The sequence below is a fragment of the Lytechinus variegatus genome, chromosome 17 (genome assembly GCF_018143015.1).
Source record: "Lytechinus variegatus isolate NC3 chromosome 17, Lvar_3.0, whole genome shotgun sequence".
NCBI lineage: Eukaryota > Metazoa > Echinodermata > Echinoidea > Temnopleuroida > Toxopneustidae > Lytechinus > Lytechinus variegatus.
In genome coordinates this window covers 30,180,343-30,198,359 of record NC_054756.1, presented here as the reverse complement: position 1 = coordinate 30,198,359, position 18,017 = coordinate 30,180,343, and the positions used below count along the sequence as shown (strand labels likewise).

Sequence of the window (18,017 nt, the reverse complement as noted above, 5' to 3'; positions counted from 1 at the left end):
ATATACAATAAGGTACAGATAAACTGTATTTGCTCCAGTACTGGGATAAATTAATTTTCAGAATACACAGCTCTAGAAAACTTTATGCATTTAAAACGTGAGTGACACGACAACCAGTTTTGAAAACTTTGAAACCCAATTTTTTTCAGAAAAACACTTCACAGAATTTTTTTTTGCTTTTTAGGAGTTAGATACAATACACAGCTTGTATCTTGCCAACAAATGTGCTTCTAATACAAATTTTATATTGTGATAGGCAATATGTGAATTTTAGTGCAAAATCAACATTTTGTAACACTTAATTTCCCTTGCATAAAATTCACTGTATCTCAAGACATAATTAATAATTTTATGTAAATGAAATGGAAAAATATACTTTAAGATGTCTAGTTTCAAAAAACATTGAAGCCTAATGATTTCTAGCAAGTTTTAATTTTCACCCCCATGTCCACTTTTGTTTGAAAATGACCATGTATGTGCCTGCTTCAGTGAAAAACCAGTTCAAGTATTGTCAACAAAATTTGCCCTTCCCTTTTTGGACAGAATTAAAAATTTTTTTGTGATAATAAATATGGAAATTATTAATGATTTCTACCAAAACTTCAAACTCCGTACTACATGTATATAGTCTCATAGCTTGACCAATACTCAAATAAATGCAGATAGAAGAGACTTTCCTTAATATTAATTAGTTTGCATGTTTTGTTTGTTTGTATTCTGTAGATACATTATCTGTTCATAAAGTGGAGCCATGGAACAGCATCAAGGTGACATTCAACATTCCACGCCATGCTGCCACTCACCTACGTTCACTTGCTCAAAATGGAGATCCGTCTCTAAGAAACCTTGGAATTCTTTCTGTTCAACTGGAAAATGGAAATGTTATTGACTTGAATACAGGGCCGCCACCTCCACCACCACCACCTGCACCAGTAACCCAGCAGCTACAACAACAACAGCCACAACATGTTCAACAGGCTCAGCAAGCACCACCACAGCAACAACAAATTCAGCAGCAGCATCAACAGCAGCAACAGGTACAGCCACAGCAGTTTCAGCATCCACAAATCCAGCAGCAGCAGCAACAACAAGTGGCACAGGTTCAATTGAATCAGAATGGAGCTTTTTCATCCATTCTTGGGCAAAATCAAGGAATAGGCATGAATGTAAATGCCTCCCCTCAGGCAATGGCATCCAGAATGGGCATGACACCTTCTCCTGGACCAATGGTTATGCAGGGGAATTCTGTTGTACCTCCTTCTCAATCTCCTATACCTCAGGGCATGAATAGAGGATATAGTCACAACACAAATCAATACCATCAAAGAGGGGGCTTTCCGCCAAGAGCAAGTACCCCAACAGCTCAGTCAATGTCTCCTAATCCAATGAGTTCAATGGCAACTTTGGCACAAGGACATAACATACCTCCTAATACCCATCTCACCCCAAGCAGTATGATGCAGGATAATAACCAGCAGGGAAATATGTTCCCTTGGGGTCTAACAGGTTTTCCGCAGAGAGGACAGCAACATCAACAACAGCAGCAACAACAACAACAGCAACAGCAGCAATGGAATCAAATGCCATTCCAGCCTCAGCAAACCCCACAGCAGCAACAGCAGCAGCAGCAGCACTTGCCATTTTCCATGCATCAAGGAATGGGCCTTGGAATGGACATAACTGCAAATCAAACCCTACCTAGCTCAATGGGCAACATTCAGCAGCCTGGGATTCCGACACGGCCTCCTCCACCTCCAGCTCAAGTGAAAAAGCCAGCCCCAAAGAAGAAACGCAAGAGCAAGAAAAAGCAGAATCATCCTCAAATTCCACTGCCTCCTCCACTCATGCCTCCAGACCCACAAACTATGAATAATCCCCCTCCGCCCCTTCCATCTCAAGATCCGCTTCAGCAAAGTAAGCCATCCAATCTAGCTTTGCCACCAAGTCTCATGAACAACCCACTCAGTCCAGATACACCTGTGCAGTCTAGATTAATGCAACCTTCTCTGCAATCAAGTGCAATGCATATATCAACATCAATCTCAACATCAGCTGGAACAGTTCCAGAATCTCTTCCCTTTTCTCAATCACAAGTAACAACTGCAATGTCAACTTTCCCTTTCTCTGATGCTTCTGGTTCCAAATTGCCAATTCCACAAGGGACAACAATCCAACAGAGCCAGGCAGGTCAGGTTGGACAGTCTGAATTGTTGTTTACTCAAAACCAGCAACTCCAATTGCCTTCGTCACATGGACAGCAAACCCAAGTTACCAACACGCAGCAAAATTTTGTTCCAGGACATCACTTATTAGGACATCATGGCAAGAAATCTGCAACTGCCTCTTTGACAAGCCCTTTGCTTGTTAATCTCCTACAGAGTGATATTACAGCCACACAGTTCTCATTTGCTTCAGAAGAGATAAAGAATACTAATGCTTCAACAGTAACCTCAGGAGGTTCAGCAACTTCTAGAAACGATCATACGTTACAGCAGTTGCAGCAACATTTGCAACAGCAACAAATTCAACAACAACAATTACAGCAGCAGGTGCATCACCAACTGCAACAGCAGCAACAGCAACAACAATTACAACAAATCCAGAATCAGCACCCTCAGTTACAAAACTTGAATCCTCAGCAACAACAGCAACTACAGCAACTCTTCTCTAATTCAGGACAACCACAGGCAACCAATGTTCCTGGCCAATCACCATTTCCTCAACAGGCCCAAAACAATGTATCAAACCAGAGTAATGCCCCCTACTCCATGTCCTACCCTCAGCCAATTTTCAGCACACCACCTATCCAGATGGGTTCTGCAGGTCCTACATCTACTAGTAGTTTACCTGTTTCAACATCAACCGAGAAGATTACACTATCAACCACAGCAGGATTCCCTGTATCATTGCCAAACAAGATAGGGCCTAGTTTACCAAGCTATCCTCCTGCTAGACCAGAGTTAAGAGCCGTTCCTCGTGGACCAAGTCCTAGAATGTCCATTCCTGTGCCATCCTTACACTTTGATCCAAGTAGGACACAGTCACCACAGGTACCTCCGTCAGTTGCTGCTCTTATATCAGGAAGGTCACAGTCCTCATCTCCTCCAGGAGTAGGACCTAGACAGCAGACACCTCCTACTGGAGGAAGAATGGCATCAGGATTTTTGCCGACACCCATCGCAACACCCAATATTACTCCAGATATTTCCAAAACGACTGCATTTCAACATCCAACTCCCATTACAGTATCTGGTAGTACATTATCTGCAGCAAGCACCACTTCTCCATCAACTGCATCACAGGTCCAGAGCACAGCAGGTAGCATTATACAGAGCTCTATTCCCAAACCAGGAAATGACTCAATTAAACCAGCTGCTGGAGAGGAAAAGATGGAAGAAGATCACTCTTTTGATGAAGAATCTGCAATGGCATCCATGACAGAAGCAGAGAGAGATACGTATGCAATGGCAGCAAGGATTGTTCAAGAAGTGAAAGAAGAAGAGGAGCAAAAGTTCAAAATGATTACTCCAACTGTAAAAACAACAGCTCTCTCAAAGAAGAAACAAAAAACAAAAACTCATCTGCTTTCTCAAGCTTCAGAAAAAATATCTTCCCCAATGAGCCCTAATCCTCCAGCTCCTCCACCTCCTCCAAGTACCAGAGAACTGTTGGGTAACATCTCTCATCCCATTAGTGGAGGACAAGTTCATAAAGGAGAGACTCATACTTCTAGTTATCCAAATATTCCCTATTCAAGAGGATTCCTTGGAGGAACAAATTTTCCCCCGAGTGGAGCACCACCAACAAGCAGTACAGCATCTCAAGGGCTGGTTCAACGATTTGCTGGAAGCCCCAGAGGCAATATGACCGCCCCTCCTCCGCGCATGGCAGCTCCACCCACAGTCACTTCTACTCAACAAATTACTGGGCAGAATGTGAATGTACCTGTAACATCCATGCATGCTGGTGGGAGCATGGTAAATCCGGTCATTGGGCAAGAGAGTGATCTGAATTTTAGTCTGTCTTCTTCAGCCAAAAGTCTACCACAGCCTGCAACAATGACTTTGACTTCCACTCCAGCATCGACTGATGGTATTCAGACAATCGATAGAATGGTAGACTTAAGTAGGCAAATGGGATTTGGTTCCATGAGTGTTGCTGATCAAGTGCTTGGTGCTCAGTTACAACAAATGGCGAAAACAGAGTCACATTCATTTCCTCCTGGAAATCAACTGTACCCTTCTCAGGGTACACCTCATCAAATGAATCCTGCAGTGGCTAGTCCATCCACGACTCAAAGCATGTTACCTCCATCTCAAGCACAAACAGACTTCTCTGGCAATCAACCTCTCAACTGGCCCCTTGGCTTGCCACCTTCAACATCAACAAGTATGACATCTGAAGGGCTTCGTTTCATGGAAAAACTGGCCAATAATCCAAGAGAAAGCCAGTTGGTGAGGACATCATCAAATCCTCCTGTGTATGGCACACAAGTGAGTGAACCAGGAGGGATTGAGAAGAAAGATGATAAATCTCATCTGAAGGCTTTGCTGAGTGAAATCAATGTACTCCCACAAGTACAGAGTGCTGCAACTACATCAATAGCTGCGCAACAACCTGTAACATGTGTAACAGCTTATTCATCAGTACAAGGGCAGAGTATGCAGCCTGTAATATCAAGGGTAGGAGCCCCCATGCAGAGACCAACAGAAAGCCAACATAAAGTTGAGAGCAGATCTGAAGTTAAACAGTTATTACAAGAAGACATCATGATGAATATTGGACAAATGGTAGCACCAACCCAAGTAGATTCTGCAAATACCACAGGAAGTGCTGTTGAAGGACCATCCATTAGTAGATCATCTGATTTGGGAACTGTAGTTGTTAAAAAAGAAGGTCATGAGCAAACCCTCAAACAAGATGAAATGCCTATCCTAAAGCCTTATGGAGACTTGTCAAGTCAAATGCAGAATACCATACAGATGCCTAAATTAGCAGGAACAGCAACTGGGTCTTCTGGTTCAAACCAAGCAATAACACAAGGTGTTCAACAAATAGCATCTCTACCAAATGTGCCTGCAACAATATCAGGTTCTGTCCCCTTACAATCTCCTGTTCCCAATCAGCAAATGAGGAAAACACCCCCAGCAACAATTGCATTGACCCCTTCAGATAGCCTTCACATTTCTACTGCTGAGCAGCCAAAAGTGCAGGGTCAAGATATTCACCCTGTTCCTGGGGTGTCACCAACCAACCAAAGTGGGCTTCCAACAATCTCTGGTGTGTCACATGTGGGAGATCCTTCTATGGAACAGGTTTCTAAAGTGCAATCCTCAGAGGCAAAGTCCCCTGGGGCATCAGCTGAGCGAAATGTAAGACGTCAAAGAAGTATCAGCCCCCAGAGTGATCGAGCCTTCAGCAGTGCAAGCGCATTATTGAGTTCTATTGCAAAGTCTGCCAGTGGTAGAACAGTTTCTGGAAGTACAGAAAAACTCTCTTCCTCGGGAAGCAGCGTAGGAAGTGGTGGTGGAAAACAATCGCCTGTTATTTCTGAGCCACTCAGTATTTCTTCATCTCCAACTCAAGCACCATCAGTGTCCTCACCTATGCCAATTTTGCAGCCTCAACTTGCTGAAGCTCTTGGAAGTATACCCGACTCAGCTGACTTAACTAAACTTGCCACATCTGCCATTCGTGGTTTGAGTCCACCCCGCATTCATGAGGAAGAAATCAAACCACCCCCTCAACACACATTGGACTTTCCTGCTTTGAAGCAGCGTAGGAGGCGCTCATCCAGTGGTAGATCATTGACCCCACCTAGATCGGGAACACCTCCTTCAAGCTACAGACAAGGGATAATGGGTAGTTCCACTCTGATGAGAGGGGGTACACCTCCTGCACAGACTGATAGGAGACACTCACCTACAGTTTTAGGAGAAGTCATGGGTGGTCCTGCGCATGGTATGAGGTCTTTGATGCCAGTATCTCAGAGAATGATGTCCCCTCTTAATGAATATGGCCCTTATGGCGGACATATGATGAAGAATATCCATCAACATCATTCATTTCAAGAACAATTTACTGGGCAGATGCATGGTACTTCAAATCTTCCACCTGGCTTAATGGAATTACAAGGACAGCATCCCATGTCTCCACATTTCATGGGAGGTGGATTACCTGGAAGTAATGTTCACCACTCCTCTCAGCCTGTCACAACCTCACTGCAGCAAGGACAAGCTGCTCCAAATCAGCTTGTGTCAAATGTGACAGAGCCTGCCACAATGAGTCATCCAAGTGTGACCACACAAGGAATGATACAAAGCCATCCTTCAAATGTACACCAGTCATATGCTAGAGGACCTGTAGGCAGTCCGAGATCAGTCCAGTTCGATCCATCGTCAGTACCTCCGGGGGGTTCTCACACTTCACAGCAGCTTCCAGGAAATATTGAGAGTGGAGCCATGCATTTACAAAGTCAAAATGAGGTACTGGCAAGTAACATCGGTCAACAGCAGAGTGTTATGCAACAGGACTGGTCCCAGCAAAGTGATTCCAGTAGAAGCCTTGGTGTTCAAGGCCAACTTCCCACACAAGCCCAGGTCCAGATGCCAAGATCTTTGCCTGTAGCCAATTCAACGCTTATGTCAACTCAATCAAATCAGCAAGGACCAGCTATTAATGCTGCGCCTGTTGCAACATCAGGTTCAGCAATTCATTCATCTGTGAATCCTGTACAAAGTACAGTTCCAGAAGCTGCTGTTACTTCTCAAGTTACTGCATTTTCTGTGAAAATTACTGAGAACATTCCAGTACATCCATCTGCTTTGCCTCCAAATCCTAATGTGTCTTCTGTTCAACAAAACATTGCAACAGCAAGACAAGATACCAAACCTATTCCAAGTAGTACATCAGCCCCTGCTCAGCATCATCAGACTTCAGGAACTCTCAGTTCTGCAAGTACTGTTCTAGATGCCATCAACAAAGCCCAGGTCACTCAAGAACTCTTTCCACCAACTTCCCAAACCACAGCCACCACCATATGTCCAGAAACTCAAGTGACGAGTACACCAATTTCTGAAGCAGCAATACAACCTGTGCTTCCAGTGCTACAGTCAGATGGCCCACCAACCCCTGTCCATATGGAATTAGGAAAGGACCAGCCTGCCATCACAAATGTCAGTAAATGTGAAGAAGAGCCAACTTTACCAGTATTGACAAGAGAGATGAGTGACCCTAGTGAGTATTATCTTGAAGTATGCATCTTTGCCCTTTAACCCTAACTAGGCCAGGCTTTTGATTCAACCCCCCCCCCTGAGATCTCGGCCACCGATTGCGCAAGCGCCGCAAAAATTTGCACGCTGGTAGTGTGCGATGTAATCTGCAAGGCTGTATGGTAAAATTTTCCAAAATAATGAGATTTTATTTTATATGAATTAATTATGCTAATTTATGCATAAATCATACTTTTTGCTCTAATTCACTAAATAAAGCTGAAAATATTCTTTGTAGCATTCTTAACAATCACAATTGAAAAAAAAATCGTTTTGGAAATCAATTTCTTATGTATTTTATTGTTTTATGAATCTCTTATGTATTTCTTTGTTTTTCAAAATTTTGTTTTTCTTTTTTTTTCACCAGATTTATTGCACAACCTTTTTGAAGCATAATTATGCTTAAATCAATTGATTTCAGCTGTTTAAAGTAAAAATAATCATATCTTTATGAATAAGATGAGAAAACTAAATTTGCATTGACTTTGTACACAAAATCACGTTTTGGAACAATTTTTGGTCTGACATGCACTTACAAAATGTTACGTAATTTCGGAACCGCATACCCGGGTGTCGTAAATTTGGTCTCAAAAGATGCGCGAGATTTAAAATTATTAACTCTGTGAGTGGCGCGGTCAAAAAAATTTGCGCGGCGGAATGATTGCAGAAAATGTTGAGGGGGGTTGATTCAACCCCCCCCCTCCTGGCATTTTAGGGTTAACATCAATTGTAGCTGTTAATCATGGGCCTGATTTCTTTTTCAAAGTCAGCCCTATGATTTCTAAGGTTTCTATTATGTAGGATTCTAGTTTGAATATATAATTCAAAACTTTTACTTTGCTTTGAGATTTATTGAAACTCTTTTGTATTTTATCGTACGAAAAAAAAACAACAGAGTATCATGGTTCATGATACATCACAGGCCTAGTGTGTGTTTGAGATGTTAGGAGATATATTGATCTTGTATAGTGCAGTAATTTTTTTTAATGTTTTTTAATGAGAAAAAATTCATATTACGTAGTGAACCAACCTGTAGTCATTATTGTATTGATTATACTCATTATTTTTTCCATTTGTGAGTCATTGTCACTGAATTTTGAGAACATATAATTTGCTGTTCGTAGAGTTTACAGGTATTCATGGGGCCTGAAAGCCTAATCCAAAATTTTGACTCAGTTTTCATTATTTGATTTGTATTTGATCATGTTTATGGACATTCTTTACTTTATAAAGGTTCCAGTGGTGATAAAGAGAGCACTCAATCCAAAGCATCCACCTCTGTGCAAGGTAGTGGAACCCCTGAAATACCTACCTTATCATCAGAAAGCAAAGACAAAGATGATTCAAAGACACCATTTGACACTCCAAAACCTACATCCCTTGAGATGTCTGAGGAATCTGCCAAAGCACCAGAGATACAGCTTCCTGGAGCCAAAGATACAGCATCATCCAGTGAGGGTTTAATACTTAAGGAAGTGCCACTTCCAGACCATGAGGACACAGATTCTACAAGCTCACGTTCAGAAACGCCTAAATCACACCTGTCCGAACCAACTACCGAGGATACTTCTCCAAGCATTAGGACAAGGCGGTCTGGTCGAAAGTCTCCAGGGGCGGCCACCACACCAGGTGTAGAAGGTGGTCCAATGGGAACGAGAACCAGAAGCTCAAGTGGATCTTTAGTTTCTACTTCTGATAAAGATGGTGATGGGATGTCTGATCAGGATGGTGTGACTACACGGAAAAGGAGTATGAGACACAATGCAAAAGGTAATTTTACTTTCATTGGTATAGGATAAAGTTCTATTTTGCAGTGTTAAAATTACCTTTTGTCTCGCCTGCAACAAAGTTTAGTAGAGACCGAGTACTGTTGGTCTGTTAGTCTGTTCCAAAATGTTTAAGTTTTTGTTAAACTTGCTCTCATTTCTTTTCTTCTGCATAATTTATTTTTATACTTGATACATATGATCCTTTGGTATTAATACCACATGTGTGTCCATGAGGGTAATGGGGTCAAAGGTCATGTAGGAGTCAAAAGGTCAAATGATATGAGGTTATATCTTACAAAAATGTTGGTTATTGTTCAGCTTGCTGTCATTTCTTTATTTGTGCGTCAATTATGTTGACACTTGGTACATGTTATCCTAGGGTAATACTACTTGTGTGTCCATGAGGGTGATGGGGTCAAAGGTCTTCTAGGGGTCAAAAGGTCAAATGATTATGTGAGAATTTTTGTTCAACTTGCTCTTATTTCTTTAGTTCTGGATTATGTGGACACTTGGTTTACATGATCCTTGGGGAATATAACATATGTGTCCATGAGGGTGATGGGTCAATGGTCATCTAGGGGTCAAAAGGTCAAGTTGTTCAAATGCTCTTATTTCTTTATTTCTGCATAAATTGTGTTTACTTTTGTACAAATAACCATTGGGTAATACGACACATGTGTTCATGAGGATGATAAGGTCAAAAGATCATATAGCATATTTTTCAATTGTGATATTAGACAAGACTCATGGTTCATGTAGGTCTGGGTCGAAACGGATGGAATACCAGAATCCGTCCGATGTGTGCAGGTTCCAGTTTTATTTTTTCCTTTCCGGTATTCCAATAAAAAAGGTAATACATAACATATAGTTTAACGTTTTCTTCTTCTGAATATCTTACATGATTATCGAGTACGTTTTATTCAGTCTTACCAATAATATACCAGGTTTCTTAGTTACATTTCAGGTGACCACCGAGAAAAATAATTTGAGAAGATGGAGAAAAAATTGCCAATGTTTATGAGGCTATCTTGTTCTCTAAGTTATTAGTAGCTAAGCTACATGTTTGAGACGCATATAGAGGGGGCAGACTCTATGCGTCTCGTAGCTGAGCTACTAACAAAGAGAACAAGATTGCCACGTAAACATTGGCAAGTTTTTTCCTGTCTTCTCATGATATTTTTCTCGTTTTTTTTGTTTGTTTAGAAATGAAATCAATATTCTTAAATCTATGACTTTTTTGTACTTCCCTGTCTGTGAATTCATTTATTGGGATACCGGATTGTGACCGGCGCAACACCAGCGTATTCCGGAACAAAAACATTCGGACACGACTTGGGCCTAGTTCATGAACCACCTTTTTTTTTCAGGGAGCCATTTCAGTTTTACAGAGCCATTCTCTTTTTTTCATGACTCAGCGCAATGTTTAACATTGTTTATTTTTCCTCATTGTTGATAAATGATTATTTCATTTGTTGTTGTTCGGTTATTGTCCATTGTTTCTATCTTTTTTATTAAATTAACTGGACATTCTAACTTACAATTTTTGTCCATCAAATTGAATAGCTTAAGGAAGGATGAAGAATATTCAATTTGAACAGATTTTGTACTTACATGTACAGGAATCCTCTTCATAAGTTTTAATTTCTTACAAAAAAAAACCTGCTTGAAACTTGTTTTATGAAATATTGAATGCATCGCAGCCTGACAGCTAAACACATCCTTGCTTTTATACATGACATTATTTTTATTAACTTGAAAAAAAGGGGAAACAATTTTTTTTCATATGGTAATTTATTATGGAATTGTGCAGAATATGTGGGTACAGCTGACATGTGACGTCACAAAATAAATCCCTTAAAAAATCATGAACTTTTTTCTTAAAAAGTTGTACATAATAAAGCTTTTGCTTTTCATTGATGTGTTTCTCTATAATTTCAACAAATTAACAGTCATGGCCTAATTATGTTAGTATGAGGTACGATTTAGCATTTCAGTGTCTATAGTTCTGCAAACACTTATTTCATGAGTAAGTCTTTAAAATCAAAATTTTTGTCACCATATTATGGTTGATCTAGACCTGGTTTGTAAACCTAATCCTGTGAAATTGTGGAATAAAGCTGAAAAAAAATGACCACACTGCAGATCACCAACACAAATTAACACATGTGGGACAGTGTACTATTTGCTGGTAAACAAACAATATCAGGCTGGAATGCCACGCTTGTTTTTTTTTTCAAATTCTCAGTTGCACATTTTCTTCAAAAATATTTTGGCACACATGTTTTATGAAATAGATACGACTAGTTTGGTGGACATTTGATAGAATTATCTTCGAACCCATTTTTAGCGTGTTCCTTCAACTGGCATTTATTTGTGTTTAAACTGTCATATTTTTCTTTTCTTTATAACAGCGGAGATGTACTATGGGCCTATCCCTGCTTACAAGAGAAGAAAGACCAATCAGAAATGAATACAAGTTTCAAGATGAGGCTGTATTGCTGAGGACCCGGACATTCACACCGTTTTCACATCCCTTTGAAATGCATTTTAATTATAGCACACCTTTTTGTGGGTTGTAAGACTTCATTTTTGTGAAACCAGTCCCAAGGTGTTTTTGTGAGGATGAAGTGCAGAGGTCAAGACACTTAACTGATGTGGAATCTTTTCAAAAGAAATTTCCTGCAAATAAGATGATGGATTGAATTTTAAATGCAAAGTTTTGATATTGCCTAAAAGCTTATCCAGACAATCAATTAGAATATTAAGAAACTGCAGGGGTGGCACCAGTGGTGACGGGCAACCACCCTCCCCCCCCCATTATTTTTCAAGTTGTTAAAAAAAAAATCTCATAAAAAAAAAGAATGTAAGAAGTAAGCAGAATATAGGTCCGGCCATGTAACTCTAATTTTGAGGGCATCTTGCCTCCCCCCACCCCCTCTCATCAAAACATCCTGATACTGCCCTTGTGTAAGTGATTATGATTTGCTACTTACATGAACAATGGCAAAGTACAAAGATGCCTATGCTCTTTAATTAATGATGGCAAACTTACATGTATCATAATAACCATAACTGGACAGTAAATCATGATACATGTACATCATGGTCAATATCATTTGGGTATTCATTTTTAGTTTATGGGAAACTTTCATCAGAGAATTTGTTTTCATTTGGAAGTTCAGGGAATAATTTTCTTGGTATCGCATTGCAGTTTGCTCCACATTTCTGAAAGACTGCTATGCATAAAGTCTTTTGTAAAGCTTATTTTTACATAGGACTGTACATAACCGGTACTTACTGTAGTTGAGAGTTTTTCTCTTATGACCAAAAATGCTATTCGAATTTGTAAAGCAAAACTGTTCCCTGCAGTATATCTGCCCAGAGGACCATAGCTGTGCATGTATGACTTCTGACCCTCTCTTATACTGAATGTCATATCAGGGAATAATTTTGTTTTATAAATTATAATAGCATTTTTGGTCAAAAAAGAAACACTTTCAATTAAGTAATGTACAGTCCTATGTAAAAATATGCTATACAAAAGTCTTTCAAACATGTGGAGCAAATTGTGATGTAATACCAGGAAAATTATTCCCTGCAAATTCATACATCGCTGACTTTCATGCATAACATTATGAACGGCTTGATTTACATTCCCAGGACAGAATCAATATAACACATGTTATGCACTGTACAATGTATATACCACACATATTAGTCTTCAAGAGACTGAGGATGAGGTGATGAATGTCTTTCACTTGGACAGCTACTTCAGCTGACACACCTCTTATGTCATGTTATTGCACTTATTTTCAGCTTTTTTTTCTTCAAAATTCTGGTGTCAGAAAATCATAATGCTTTTTCCATGGAAGCCGAATGTTCCCCAATCAAAGCCAGTCATTAGACATTGGTTAATATCATTTTTTGTTGTTGTTCTGGTGTTGACATTGGCAGCATAGTTCAGATCGCTTTCCTTTGCTTTTATGGCAAATTATAGTTTACAGAAATGGTCCAAATTACATTAGCTCAACATCTTGAGGTTTTGTCTAATACCGGCTTCATTTCAAAATTTGTGCAGTGCTGAAAATTATCACAACAATAACACTGAATGGTTGACACCAAACTTTGTACGGCCTTTGTATACTGAAAAACAATCTAAGTCTTGGGATTAAGATACTGTATTGGAAATTGATAAGAGGTTGAATTAAATCTAAATTAAAGTAAATATCTGTTCAACTTCAAGGGGGAAAGCTGAACATTTGAATAGGCTATTATCTGCTTATCAATGGATGATGTAAAAGAAGCGGTGACATTGTTGTATTTGATTATTTTTTTATCACCTTGATGAAAGTTATTCTTATTGCATCAGAAATAGCCCCTGTATTAAGACTATTGGATTTCAGAATTCATGTGTCAAAATAACATGATTTGCATGCCCTTGTGATTTGCTACTAAATGTATAACCAAAACTTGGTCCAATTATCTTTTAAATGTGTATAGGCAGGGTTAATAGCTCCATGTTTATACATACAAATAGACTATTTGGATTTCTTGACCAAATCTGTTTCTAGACATGGTTGGCAAAATGGTGCCAAGTAGTAACAGGGATATTGAAACTTATCATCTCCCGTTTGGTTAATAATTTTGTCAGTGGTCATCAAAACCACACATGTGACAGTGCAAACCCATTTCCGAGAAAATAGACTCTAAAGTTTACTGTAATTTTGGAAAGACCAAGACAATTACTCGACATTGGTATCCTTATTTTTACATAAAACCAAGGATCTGAGAAAATCTCGCGAAAGGGCTACATGTTTGTAATTTCGGTTTGAGCGGCTTAAATTTTCCCTGTACAAAAGCGTCTTAGGGAAAAAGCGATTCAATAAAAAGTGATCAGTCAAAACGTATCGCTTTTTCATGTGCAAAGTCAATGTAGTGCCGATACAATGGTTTGACTGACCGCGCAAATTGAAATCGCAGTCAGTCAAAATGTATCACTCTGTTGCTCTAATACAGAACACGTTTCCAATGGGATTTGCTCATTTGCAAATTCCCTCATATCTCAGAAACTAAACTAAAATAAATTACTGCCTAGAAATTTAGTCATGAATAGAGTAGGACTTGTACTTTCCATTTTCTGCAAAAATCCCAAAATCAATTTTTTGACCAAAGTTGACTGATACGATGGTTCGGATGAACGCCGATGATTTGTACCCATTTATATGTTTATTGTATTCTTAAGTCTGTATACTCACATAACTAGAATGGATATAAATCCTTATGAATCTACTTTAAGCCCAAATTCACAAAGCCGTTTTTAAAACCCATGGTAGAGTTTATGCAGATTTCCTGTATAAATTACGCTTATTTTATCGCATATGTTAAAAAATGTCCAGTGCTGATGCACGCTTTTGTCACAGTGTGCCAAAGTATCCACATTATTTTATTCATGAGTCCACTCTTCAAACAGTGGACTCGTGAATGAAATAGCATATCTAACCATGGTAACAGGCATTAATTTGGTGCACTGTGACAAAAGCGCGCATCAGCATAGGACATTCTTTATACACGTTCCCGATACGTGCTAAATTAAGCGTAGTTTATACAGGAAATCTGCATAAACCATGGACTCAACCATTGGTTTTCAAAACCACCTTTGTGAATTCGGGCCAACATGTTTGATAACATATCAGATTGTGAAGAGAAAGACAGAGAATGCCTACAGAGGTGTATTGTAAATATTTTGTGTTGGCCATGAAATCATGAAATTCTAATTCGAATGCTAGATAAGCAAAAAGAATATTCAATAATGTTTGCATTTGTTATTTTGTATTATTGAGTTTTTTAAACACAACAAAACAGTAATAAAATGGCTCAATGAATAAGGATGGTTGATAAAGCTTTTGAATTGAAGGAATCATGAAACTTTCTTGTCCGAAAAAAGGAGAAGAAAATTGAGAAGAGTATTCAAAGAAAAAAATCAAGTGAAATCTTGGTAGAATATAATTGATATATGTATGTATTATTATATGTGTGGTCTTTCTAGATTTGAATGTTTTTTGTTTCATGCTATGTCCTCACTGAAATGTTTTTTTCTCTTTAATGATACATTGATAGTATTATTATTATTATTAGCACATTGTTTTATATTTGTGGTGCATGTTAATAATCTGTGAATTGTATTTGCCATTTAAATCATTCACTCTGTAAAGAGTGAAAAGATTATTATGTGTAAGGAAGCACAAGAAGTGCTAGTTATTTTGTCAATGTGAAAGATTTTTTTCAATAAAATGTTTTTATAAAAGTATGAAATGTTCTGTTTTCTTACAAACTTTGAATTCCAAAGGAGTCTTAAACCAAGGTTACATGTAGTTCAGATGTGGCAATATTACATGTAGGTTTGAAAAATATTTGAAATGAATTTTAACTGGCGATGGGCACCATCATTACAATATGGATATTATGTTCATTCATGGACTATTAATATGTACCCTAATGAAGTAATGATCATTTGATCTCAAGGATCGATAAGTATTTTGTCATGGACTTTCCCCTCCCTGAATAATGCCTCAACTATTTCATGATAGGATGAAAGTATACCATCCCCCCCAGGCTTGGCAATTTATTTTCTCTGTACATGTATTTGCGTACACCACCTTGCCATGGAAATAAAGTGCTTTGGTGCACTGGCAGATCCAGGGAGAGAGGCACAATTAAAATTTGTAATGTAGTTCCCCCCCTATTGAAAGTGAGGACCTTTTTTTTAACCTTTTTTTTTAAACAAATTATGATATGTCCTTACTTCTGGGTCGAAAACTTTTTTTTTTGCTTGTCAAATGTGCCCTCTTCCGTTTGGAAAATCCTGGATCCGCCCCGGCTTGCTTTGGTGTATGAGCATGGTGTCAAACTTGTAATGCCCTGCCCCATGGTGCAATATTGAGAGAGGAGTTATAAAGGACATGTCAATTTAGCTCCCTTCATCATTAAGTCTTTAAATTGTATTTCACTTTACAATTGATTGGTATACTATGATTAAGATTGATCTACACAATTGCTTACAAGATTGTTTGCATCGCCTCTAAGGATAGAACAATAGAAGAGAAGGAATAGAGATCAGAGACAGACGAGATGAAAGACAGAGTGAGATGAGAGACAGAGTAAAACAGATATGAGAGATAGAGTAATACAGAGATGAGAGACAGTAAGACAAGAGAATGACAGAGTAAGACAAGGGATGAGAGACAGAGTAAGACAAGGGATGAGAGACAGAGTAAGACAAGGGATGAGAGACAGAGTAAGACAAGGGATGAGAGACAGAGTAAGACAAGGGATGAGAGACAGAGTAAGACAAGGGATGAGAGACAGAGTAAGACAAGGGATGAGAGACAGAGTAAGACAAGGGATGAGAGACAGAGTAATACAGAGATGAGAGACAGAGTAAGACAGGGGATGAGAGACGGAGTTATACAGAGATGAGAGACGGAGTTATACAGAGATGAGAGACAGAGTAAGACAGGGGATGAGAGACGGAGTTATACAGAGATGAGAGACAGAGTAATACAGAGAGACAGAGTAATACAGAGAGACAGAGTAATACAGAGATGAGAGACAGTAAGACAAGAGAATGACAGAGTAAGACAAGGGATGAGAGACAGAGTAAGACAAGGGATGAGAGACAGAGTAATACAGAGAGACAGAGTAATACAGAGAGACAGAGTAATACAGAGATGAGAGACAGTAAGACAAGAGAATGACAGAGTAAGACAAGGGATGAGAGACAGAGTAAGACAAGGGATGAGAGACAGAGTAATACAGAGATGAGAGACAGAGTAATACAGAGATGAGAGACAGAGTAATACAGAGATGAGAGACAGTAAGACAAGAGAATGACAGAGTAAGACAAGGGATGAGAGACAGTAAGACAGGGGATGAGAAACTGAGTAATACAGAGATGAGACAGAGTAAGACAAGAGAGACAGAGTAATACAGATATGAGAGACAGACTAAGACAAGAGATGAGAGACAGAGTAATACAGATATGAGAGACAGAGTAATACAGAGATGAGAGACAGAGTAATACAGATATGAGAGACAGAGTAATACAGAGATGAGAGACAGTAAGACAAGAGAATGACAGAGTAAGACAAGGGATGAGAGACAGAGTAAGACAAGGGATGAGAGACAGAGTAATACAGAGATGAGAGACAGAGTAAGACAAGAGATGAGAGACAGAGTAATACAGAGATGAGAGACAGAGTAATACAGAGATGAGAGACAGAGTAAGACAAGAGATGAGAGACAGAGTAATACAGATATGAGAGACAGAGTAATACAGAGATGAGAGACAGAGTAAGACAAGAGATGAGACAAATACTCTAACAATATTCATAAAATAATGCCAAGGAAAATATAAATTCATTTAAACAACAAATGAACTCAAAACAAACAATTACAGTTAGAATTATATTTTGATGTTAGATGACTGAATTTAATATACCTACTTTTACCAATGCACACACATAGAATTTTGACTGTTTGACAGTTAATTTACTATTACTAATTCACTTCTTGTTTATACAAAACCAATGCATAGAAAATTCTGACGTAAAAGGTAAGAGATTAATAAAACAGGCTATCATGAACACTAGAATGAAATACATGTATAGAAAAATAATGTATAGAGTATAAAAGGGATTTTTAGGTGCACCAACTGCACGAATTCTAGAATATCTGGATTGCATAAAATAATAATAAATGATTTTACATATTATGTAAAATCATTTCTTTGAGTTGATAAGGCAAGATTCAATCATAAAAAATTGAAGGACATTTCCTTTTTTTAAATATATAAATCAATTACACTCAGAAATTTGAACTTTTTTTGAAAGCCATTAGGGAAAAAGGTAATATCTAAAAGTTTGATGGAAAAGCCCCCCCCCCCCTCACACACAAAGTAATTTATCTCTATTACACCATG

General features: G+C 38.7%; 1 protein-coding gene across 1 annotated transcript in view; it reads left to right on the top strand.

The window, feature by feature from the left end:
- LOC121430656 (nuclear receptor coactivator 6-like) overlaps positions 1–15,105 on the top strand; it is a 42,599-nt gene extending 27,494 nt beyond the window's left edge. Inside the window, exons 3-5 of the mRNA XM_041627988.1 lie at positions 724–7,236; positions 8,505–9,041; positions 11,452–15,105. Of these exons, the coding sequence (XP_041483922.1) occupies positions 724–7,236; positions 8,505–9,041; positions 11,452–11,510 (7,109 nt within the window). The 3' untranslated portion in view covers positions 11,511–15,105. The remainder of the gene's footprint in view (positions 1–723; positions 7,237–8,504; positions 9,042–11,451) is intronic.
- Positions 15,106–18,017: the final 2,912 nt, after the last annotated feature.